The sequence below is a fragment of the Oratosquilla oratoria genome, chromosome 10 (genome assembly GCF_046742065.1).
Source record: "Oratosquilla oratoria isolate Oo_2021 chromosome 10, ASM4674206v1, whole genome shotgun sequence".
Taxonomy (NCBI): Eukaryota; Metazoa; Arthropoda; class Malacostraca; order Stomatopoda; family Squillidae; genus Oratosquilla; species Oratosquilla oratoria.
The window spans coordinates 25,571,197-25,582,216 of record NC_134786.1 but is presented as its reverse complement, the minus strand read 5'-3'; the positions used below and the strand labels follow the sequence as shown (position 1 = coordinate 25,582,216).

The following is an 11,020-nucleotide window of genomic DNA, read 5'->3' as shown; positions in this document are numbered from 1 at the left end:
AGTATTTTTGTGAGAAGAATGATGGATGTGATGGCTTTTAGTGAAACTAAATTGCAAGGGAGGTGTGAGTGTGAGTTTGGGAGGTTCTCAGGAGTGAAGAGGGGATGAGGGAGAGAAGGGGTGGCTATACTAGGCATAAGAGGGTCTAGTTTTCCAACCAGTATCCTAAGGTTTGGGTCTTTTAATATGTGGATGTGCTACAGATGAGAGTAAAAGTGAAGAGATAGGCAGTATTTTTGTGAGAAGAAAGATGGATGTGATGGCTTTCAGTGAAACTAAATTGAAAGGGAGGGGTGAGTGTGAGTTTGGGAGTGTAGTTGGGAGGTTCTCAGGAGTAAAGAGGGGATGAGGGAGAGAAGGGGTGGCTATACTAGCACAGTCAACTCCGAGTTAATGCGAGGGTTATGTTTCTGGAGACATTGTGTTAATCAAAATCGCATTAGTTAAACATATTTTTCCCATAGGAAATAATGGTAATAGGGGGGGGGGGTTAGGTTCCTGGACACTGGGAAAGTCTTGTCTATTTTGGGATTTTGTTACTCTGAATTTGAACAAACACATTATTAATACATTTGTAGGTTACAGAAACAACAAAAACACACATTCTTTGTATTTATTTGTACATACATATACCAAGGCTTCCTCCCCCTTACAAGGGAGGTAGCCAAAAAGGAAAAGGCATAAAATCATTCCCACCCATTCCATCCCTTAATACACTCCACACCCCTCCACCCTCCCTCTTATCTTAGCACCTCCTGGATGATGGGTCATCCCTGCACCTTGTCCACTGACCTGGGTCAGAAGCGGTGTCGCAAGACACAGCACATCCACAGCAAGGCCGCTTCATTAAATCGGCGACCCCCCCTCTCCGTCCCCCCATTGCATAAAAGAAGACGGGGAGAAATCCCTTCGGGCTGCATCAAAATTTTGCTCGCTCATACTACCTCACCCCCCATCCCCCCACCCATTCCACCTCATGCATCACAACATCATCCATATACAACCATTCTCCATTCACCCTTATCTTCTGTCCTCTCCCGTCCTTCCTCAACAGACATTCCCCTCTTCCCCAAAGCCCCCTTCACCCCATCCATCCACCTCATCCTAGGACGTCCCCTCATGTTCACTCCCTCCACATCTGCCTTCCATACCTCTTTTACCAGTCTTTCTTCACTCATTCTTTCTGTATGTCCAAACCATCCTAATACTCTTTCATCCACCCTATCTCCCAACTCCCTTTCCACCCCTGTTCTCCTCGTCACCTCCTCATTCCTCACTCTATCTAGCATAGTAACCCCCATCATACTTCTCAGACACCTCATCTCAAACACATTCAAACTCCTTCTCTCTTCCTCTTTTATGTTCCATCTTTCTGCCCCATACAGTGCTGTTGGCACAATCACTCCTTCATACAGTCTTCACTTAGCATCCATTCCCAAATGTCTATTCCTCATTGCACTTTTTAATCCACCAAGGCATTTACTTGCTTCTCTCAATCTACATTCTACCTCCACCTTCACTCCACTCCACCTTTTCCTGCCACATTTGCACCCAAATATCTAAAACTATCAACTTCCTCCAATCGCTCTCCCTTAATGCTCACTTCCAGTCTACTGCCACTTTCACCCCTTGTACATCTCATCATCTTACTTTTACCCACATTTATCTTTAGCTTTCTTCTATCACATACTCTCCCAAACACTGTCACCAACTTCCTCAATCCCTCCTCCGATCCTGCTACAAGTGCAGTGTCGTCCGCAAACAGCAGCTGGCTCACCTCCCACTTTTCTCCATATTCTTTAACCATCTCCAATCCCCGACCCACTACCCTTGCATTTACCTCTCGCACTACCCCATCTATGTATAAGTTGAACAGCCAGGGCAACATAACGCATCCTTGACGAAGTCCCACCTTTACCTCGAACCACTCACTCTCTCCATTTCTAATCCTGACACAAGCTCTACTACTCTCATGAAAACTCTTGACAGCTCCCAGTAGCTTTCCTCCTATCTCGTATATCTGCATCACCTCCCACAGTGCCTTTCTGTCTACCCTATCGTAAGCCTTTTCCAGATCCATAAAAGTCCAAAAAACATCCTTCCCCTTTCCTATAGCTTTCTCACATATCTGTCTTACCACAAAGATCTGATCTACACAACCTCTACCCGTCCTAAATCCACACTGTTCCTCACCAATTACTCCCTCTATTCCTCTCCTAATCCTCTCAATCAAGATTCTCCCATAAGCCTTCCCAACTACACTTAACGAGCTAATCCCTCTGAAACTACTACATTCACACGTCCCCTTTTCCCTTGTAAAGAGGAACTATACAGGCACTCCTCCAGTCCTCTGGCACTCTACCCTCTCTCCAGCAAACATTAAATAACCTCACCAGCCAGTCCACCATCACTGTACCTCCTTTTTTTAGACATTCTGCATGGCATCCATCCAGACCAGGTGCCTTACCTGCTTTCATCATCTTAATAACTACCTTCACTTCATCCTTCCTTATTTCTCCTCCATTTTCCTCACTCATCACTCTCATTTTCTTAGCGCTTCCCGCTGCAGCTATCTTTCCCTCCCTATCCTCCTTCACATTTAGCAACTCCCTAAAATATTCTGCCCATCATCCCCTTACTGCCTTCTCTCCCATTATCATCTCTCCATCTGCACCTTTTACCTTTTCTTCTCTACTTGATTTGCCTCCTCTTCCTCTCTTAATTTCTTTCCAAAACATCTTTTTATTACTTTCAAAACTTTGTCATACTCTTATCCCACTTCACATCTGCTCTCCTCTTTGCCTCCTTTGCCTTTTGCTTTGCTTTATTTCTCTTTTCTTTTCTTTGTACCTCTCATATGACTCCCTTGTCCTATTTTGTAACCAAAGTGTGAAAGCTTGCTTCTTCTCTTCTACAACCTTCTTTGTTTCCTCATCCCACCATTTGTGGTACACATTTATTCTACGTGTGCATTCGTCACCAGCCACCCTCCGCCTCATTTGCCTCTTCCTCTGACTCCCGGGCGTTCATAGAGCAGAAAACAAAAGTTTACAATCTCTAACTAAATTACCGTATTTTACGGCTTACAAGACACACTTTTTTCCCTAAAGAATACCCTGAAAAATGCTAGTGCATCTTCCAAGATGAATGTTGTATTGTAGGCAACACCCAGGCTCAAGTGAGCTTGGACACTTGACCTATAGCAACCTGGATTTGTATGTTGAGTCATTACACTATGATGTTAGCTTAAGGGGGTTGACTCTCATTTCGGTGATTCGCTCGATCGAATTATGCATTTCTGGTCCTCCCAACCTTATCTTTTTATGTAAGACAATGGAAATTTAACACAATGTGCAGGGAAATGGGATGCATATGTGACAGAAATTTCATTGAAATCCATTAAGAAATGTTTACACAACAGACGATTTACTTGCAATTTTGAGTTATTTTTGAAATAATATTTATTTTTCCAAAAGTATAAGGAGAATAATGATTTCCTTTGGTGTACAGTTAGTAGACATCCAGATGTACCTAAACTAGTATACTCGTAATTATAGGTGAAAAAGAAAGTCAGCCATACAGCAAATTATAAAAAAAAAATCACAACTTTAAAAAATTGTCAAAAATATATATCAAGTAGGTTAAGAATGAATTTACTAATATTGTTAGATATAAGTATCACGATCATTTTTCAACAAGAATGATCAAAATTGCTTATTTACACACGAAGTTATAGTTACTTTTGTGCGAAAAAACTAGTTTTGAGAAAATAGCATTTTTATGTTTATATATTCACTACTCCATAAAAGTGCCTCCAAAGAGTATCAAATGCACATATCTACTTACATAATCCTTTGACCATTTCTGGGAAGTAAGCAGCAGATGTTCATTACATTTCTTTTGTACCCATGCCAGCTGAGAATCGTGACAATCCTAACCTTCCATATCCTTCACATAATGAATGGTACACATGCATTACAATCCCTTTGCTAAGGTGAGTATTCTTGCACTTCTCAGGTTCAGAATGGAGCAAAATACTTCGGCAACTATCACATCTGACATATTTAGTTATGGAGTAGTGAATTTATAAACAACATACATACATACATATACCAAGGCTTTTTCCCCCTTCCAAGGGAGGTAGCCAAAAAGGGAAAGGCATAAAAACACTCCCACCCATTTCATCCCTAAATACACTCCACACCCCTCCCACCCTTCCTCCCATCTGAGCACCTCCCGGATGACGGGTCATCCCTGCACCCTGCCCACCGCCCTGGGTCAGAAGCAGTGTCGCAAGACACAGTACATCCACAGCAAGGCCGCTTCATTTAATCGGCGACCCCCCCTCTCCGTCCCCCTTTGCATATAAGGAGAGGACGGGGAGAAATCCCTTCGGGCTGCGTCTAAATTTACTCACACATACTACCACACCCACCACCCCCCCGCCCATTCCTCCTCATGCAGTCACAACATCATCCATATACAACCATTCTCCACTCACCTCTGTCTTCCGTCCTCTCCCTTCCTTCCTCAACAGACATTCCCCTCTTCCCCAAAGCCCCCTTCACCCCATCCATCCACCTCATCCTAGGACGTCCCCTCATGTTCACTCCCTCCACATCTGCCTTCCATACCTCTTTTACTAGTCTTTCTTCACTCATTCTTTCCATGTGTCCAAACCATCCTAATATTCTTTCATCAACCCTATCTCCCAAATCCTTTTTCACCCCTGTTCTCCTCCTCACCTCCTCATTTCTCACTCTATCTAGCACGTGGAGAAATTACGCACGCATATGCTGAACCCTTTTTCGATCGCACTGAGTGTGGTGACTGCTGCCTAACCTATCGTACAACAATATCAGAGTATAAAATTCTCTAAAACAACAAAAAAACCTGACAAAATACAAGGAAAACAAACCATAGCAAAGAAAGGGGCGTGGCTGACGGGCGGACCTTTAAATCTCTGGCCTTTTAAACCCGCCATTACCTGAGAAGGGTGGCGTTATACGTCTGGAAACCAGTCCCGCGGTGTTCAGGGACACCACACCAGTCCACACACAAAGTTTGACAAAATCGAGTATTTTTCACAGAAATGAGAATTAACCCCCTTAAGTACTATTTAATTCAACCTTTTATATGATGTAAACTCAGTACTTAGCTGTTACAAGTATTTCCAATACCATAATCTTTCCTGGAGCCTACTCGGCGTGTGGAGAAAACGGGCCGTTCCCTCGTCTTATAGCAACACACACATACACACGAACGCATGCACAAGGCAGGTGCCTTTATCAGTTACCACCAGGCTATTACACGTGTCACAAGATTTTTTGTCCTGTAAATTATCAACCATGGCTAGTTCATCAAAACGGTTTAGTTATACTATCGCATACAAGCTACAAGTTGCACGATATGCCAAAGAACACTGTAAAAGAGCAGCAGAAAGACATTTTGGACCACCACCTTCCGAAAAAATTATTCGGCATTTGAGTTTTATGGGGTGAATGGAGAATGGTTGTATATGGAAAATGTTGTGATGCATGAGGTGGATTGGACGGGGGAATGGGGGTGAGGTAGTGTGTGTGAGCAAAAATTTTTGACGCAGCCCGAAGGTTATTTCTCCCCATCCTCTCCTTTATATGGGGGGACGGAGAGGGGGGGTCGCCGATTTAATGAAGCGGCCTTGCTGTGGATGTGCTGTGTCCTGCAACACTGCTTCTGACCCAGGGCAGTGGACAGGGTGCAGGGATGACCCGTCATCTAGGAGGTGCTAAGATGGGAGGGAGGGTGGAGGGGTGTGGAGTGTTTTCGGGGATGAAATGAGTGGGAATGTTTTTGTGCCTTTTCCTTTTTGGCTACCCCCCTGGTAAGGGGGAAACAAGCCTTGGTATATGTATGTATGTCTGTATGAGTTTTATGTCTACATGCATATTTTTGAATTTTTTTTTGTTTATTTTTATGAAAATAAAACCACCCTTGGACAATGAAAAATGTATAGTATATTTACTAATCACCGACTAGTATTGCCATACAAACAAAATCGGACAAGTGATTTCGCAATGTAAATGATACGTCCAATACGTGTTGTCATTGCTTCTTATGTTTTTGTGTTCAGTGGTCGGGTATATAGTGAATGTGTTCTTGTATGAGAATGATTTTTTTTCTTTTTTTTTTCTTATAAATTTCTTTCAAATATTAGGGTGCGTCTTCCAAGATGCAGCATCTTGCAAGCCGTAAAATACGGTATTCATTTCTCTGTAAAAAAAATTTCAAGCCTTTATGACTTATAATTATGGTTCATACATTTAAAAATTAGTTTACCATTAATTGTGGGTTGGTGATGCCGTTTTCTTTTTTGTTTTGGTGTAGAACAGAAAATGAGAGTTTACAATCTCTAACTAAATTATTCGTTTCTCTATAACAATTATTCATTTCTCTGTAACAATTATTCATTTCTCTATAACTTGTAAACAGACACTTCCACTCACAGTGCGGGCTAGCTTCAGACTGAGATCAAAACAGTGTGGGTGACTGACCACGCGGTGGCCCTCTCTCAGTGCTCTTACCGCCAAATTCAAATCGTGTTAAATCGAAATTGTCGTGTTATTTAAAAAAAATTCCTTAAAAGTTAACTCATGTTAAATCGAAAACATGTTAGTTAAACTTGTGTTAATTGAGAGTTGACTTCAAGTTAAGAGATAGGTGGAGTGGAAGGAGGTTTCTTTAAGGTTGATGTGGATGAAGGTGAAGCTGGGAAAGGAAATGTATTTACATAGTTGTATTTTACAGGATGAGAGCTATGTTCATAGTGACCTGTTTTCGTATCTCCACATCCAGTTTATTCTTAACATCGTGTATAGTTTTGGCACTCACCATTTGTAAGTGCGTATGGGCCTGGTAGTGAGAAGAACGTAGATGAAAGGGAGGCATTTTTGGTAGATTTAAATGAGTGCATAGAGGAATTAGGGAGAAATGTCAATGTAGTTGTATTGGGAGACCTTAACCACTTCCATACGGTGACACCTACGTAGGCGTCATGAGGAGCAAGTGGGTACGCGATAATGCCGACGTTGGCATCTTGATTATATTTATTGTAGTCGTACCTACGTAACCTCCATTCTTACTAAACTGGCTTCATCATATTTTCTATGGTTATCAAATTTCATGGGTGAAAGAAAACGAACGATTGAGCACTGACTTTATTCTTTATAATGCGATTATTATGACGCAACATCGCACGTCGGGCAGCTAATGCTGCCAGACATGCGATGTGCCCCGGAGTGAAGAGGTTAATGCTAGGGTAGGAAATGAACCAATAGACAGTGATTGGGAAGTATGGAGTTCCAGATAAAAATCATAGTGGAGAATTGATGGTGGAGATGTGTCTCGAAAGAGAGTTGGAGATAGCAAATATAGTGTTTAGGAAGAAATTCAAGCATAAGTACACATGGGAGAGGGTGGTGGATGGAAGGGTGGCAGTGTTAATGGACTATGTAGTAGTGACCAGGAGTATGGTAGGAAGAGTTAAGGATGTACATGTTCTAAGGGGAGAGAATGGGGGAATATCAGATCATTTTCTGGTGGAAGGTTAATTGAAAGTGGAGAAAGAGGAAAAGGATAGAAGGTAGGGAAGTACGTAGAGTGAACTGCTTAAATGAGAAAGGAGAATGAGTATAAGAAGCTGAGAGAGGAGTGGGAGGTAGTGAAGGATAGAGTAGAACAAGGAGTGGAGGAGGAATGGGGATGGTTCAAGGAGGGAGTCATAAGGTGTGCAAAGATGGTATGTGGAACAAGGAGGGTGGGAGGAAATAGAAGGAAGGGTAGTGAATGGTGGGATGAGAAGCAAAGAAGGGTGTAGAAGAGAAGAAGCAAACTTTCATAGATTGGCTACAAATTAAGATGAGGGAATTGTATGAGAGGTACAAAGTAAAGAGAAGGGAAGTCAAGCATATGATAGAGGCAAAGAGGAGAGCAGATATGAAATGGGGTAAAAGTATGACAGAAAATTTTGAAAGTAATAAAAAGATGTTTTGGAAAGAAATTAAAAGAGGAAGAGGCGAATTAAGTAGAAAAGAAAAGGGAAAAGGTGCAGATGGAGAGATGATAATGGAAGAGAAGGCAGTGAGAGGAAGGTGGGCAGAGTATTTTAGGGAGTTGCTAAATGTGAAAGAGGATAGGGAGGGAAAGGTAATTGTAGTGGGAAGCGCGAAGAAAATGAGAGTGAAGAGTGAGGAAAATGGAGGAGAAATAAGGAAAGATGAAGTGAAAGCAGCTGTTAAGATGAGAGCAGAGACACTTGGGTTGGATGGATGCCATGCAGAATGCCTGAAAAAAGGAGGTACAGTTATGGTGGACTGGCTGGTGAGGTTATTTAATGTTTGTTTAAGAGAGGGTAGAGTGCCAGAGGACTTGAGGAGTGCCTGTATAGTTCCACTTTACAAGGGAAAGGGGGACAAGTGTGTGTAGTAGTTTCAGAGGGATCAGCTTGTTGAGTGTAGTTGGGAATGCTTATGGGAGGATCCTGATTGAGAGGATTAGGAGAGGAACAGAGGGAGTAATTGGTGAGGAACAGTGTGGTTTTAGGACAGGTAGGGGTTGTGTAGATCAGATTTTTTTTTATGGTAAGACAGATATGTGAGAAAGCTATAGGAAAAGGTGAGGATGTTTTTTGGGCTTGAAAAGGCTTACAACAGGGTAGACAGAAAGGCACTGTGGGAGGTATTGCAGATATATGGGATAGGAGGAAAGCTGTTAAGAGCAGTCAAGAGTTTTTACGAGAGTAGTAGAGCTTGTGTTAGGATTAGAAATGGAGAGAATGAGTGGCTTGAGGTAAAGGTGGGACTTCATCAGGAATGTGTTATGTTGCCCTGGCTGTTCAGTTTATACATGGATGGGGTGGTGCAAGAGGTGATTGCAGGGATAGCGGGTCAGGGGTTGGAGGTGGTTAAAGAAAATGGAGAAAAGTGGGAAATAAGCCAGTTGTTGTGGGGGGATGAGGGAATATGTATGAGAAATAAATTGATGCAGCCCGAAGGGATTTCTCCCCATCTTCTGCATTTCTGCATGAGGGGACAGAGAGGGGGGGGGTCGGCAAATTAATGAAGTGGCCTTGCTGTGGATGTGCTGTGTATTGCGACACTGCTTCTGACCCAGGGCAGTGAACAGGATACAGGGATGACCCATCATCCAGGAGGTGCCAAGATGTGAGGGAGGGTAGATGGTGGAGGGGAGTGGAGTATGTAGGGGTTGAAATGGGTGGGAGTGGTTTCTGTGCCTTTTTCTTTTTGGCTACCTTTCATGTAAGGGGGAAAGGAGCCTTTGGTATGTATATGTATGTGTTTTAGGGTACAGGAGTGACCCCTTGTTCACAAGGTGGTTGGATGGGAGGGGATGTTTGGTATTTAACAAGTTTTAATATGAATGAAAGGGATTTGTATTTTGGGCTACCCCACATAAGGAAGGAAAGGCTTGTAGTATATATATGCATGAAAGAAACAGAGGCAGACCAAAATAAAATAACTTGATGAATGACTAATTATCTATTGTTTCTTGTAGGAAAGGTGAACTACTTTCCCCAAAGGATCTGGAGCTGCCATGGAAGCCTCTCTATGAACTCTATGACCGACTCTTCTACTCACCATATGATGCTCTAGGGATGATTATGCTTCCTTCGTAAGTACTTTCTCAATTATAAGGTGAATTTTTTTTATTTATATGCACTTTTGCATTAACTTTTATAGTTGAAATGTTTCTGCTTCTCACAGTTTACAATCTTCTGGAGAACAAAAGGTTTTCCAGCAGTTTTTACTGTGTTTAGAACAGCATAGCTTCATCAGGTATGGGAATGACTAGATTTTTGTGATTAATAATTTTTTTTAATAAAAAAACCAAGATTGCTAGCCATAATGTGTGATCATCATGTTAAGAATGCATGGAACACTATCTTACAATGTTTCATTTGACAAAAGTGAATGATTTGATGAATAATTCTAAGACTTGTAATGTGAAGAACATTATTTATTTACTAAAATGAAGTGATTTTGCAAAGGGTGGTATGATGAATTTAGAGGAAGAGCAGTTTTTATTTTTGCATATCATTGGAAGGAAAACTAGCTTTTGATATAGGCTACAAATTAGCACATACATCAGATATGTAGAATGTGTTCTAGATAGAATTTTCACAGTAGTCAAGGATTTATAATGATTTACAAATTAGACATACATATACTGAAGGCTTTTTCCCCCCTTATAAGGGAGGTAGCTTAAAAACAAAGGCATAAAAACCACTCCCATTCCAACCCTATCACACTCCACTTCCTTCCACCCTCTTCCCTCCCTCTTATCTTGGCACCTCCAGGATGACAGGTTATCCCCGCATCTTGTCCACTGCCCTGGGTCGGAAGCAGGGTCGCAAAACACAGCAAGGCCGTTTCATTAAACCAGCGACCCCCACCTCCTCTCCCTCTCCTCATGCAGAAAAGGAGAAATCCCTTTGGGCTGCATCAAAATTTTCTCATACATACTCCGTCACCCTCCATCCCCCATCCATTCCACCTCATGGATCACATCATCATCAATATACAACCATTCTCTATTCACCCCTATCTTCTGTCCTCTCCTATCCTTCCTCAACAGACATTCCACTCTTCCCCAAAGCCCCTCTTACCCCATCCATCCATCTCATCCCAGGTCGACCCCTCATGTTCACTCCTTCCACATCTGCCTTCCACACCTCTTTTACTAATCTTTCTTCACCCATTCTTTCCTTGTGTCCAAACCATCCTAATACTCTTTCATCCACCCTATCTCCCAGCTCCCTTTCCACCTCCATTCTCTTCCTCACTTCTCACTCTATCCAGCCTAGTAACCCCTATCATACTTCTCAGATACCTCATCTCAAACACATTCAAACTCCTCTTTTCCACTCTTATGTTCCATGTTTCTGCCCCATGCAGTGCTGTTGGCACAATCATTCCCTCATACAATCTCCTTTTAGCCTCCATTCCCAAATGTCTATTTCTCA

The 11,020-nt window shown here is 42.2% G+C and overlaps 1 protein-coding gene across 2 annotated transcripts in view; it reads left to right on the top strand.

Moving 5' to 3' along the window:
• Positions 1–11,020, top strand: part of LOC143029163 (proteasome activator complex subunit 4-like) — a 200,170-nt gene that overhangs the window by 6,689 nt on the left and 182,461 nt on the right. For both annotated transcript variants that reach the window (XM_076191649.1, XM_076191648.1), the window contains exon 3: positions 9,553–9,669. In XM_076191649.1, coding sequence (XP_076047764.1) covers positions 9,553–9,669 — 117 coding nt within the window. The remainder of the gene's footprint in view (positions 1–9,552; positions 9,670–11,020) is intronic.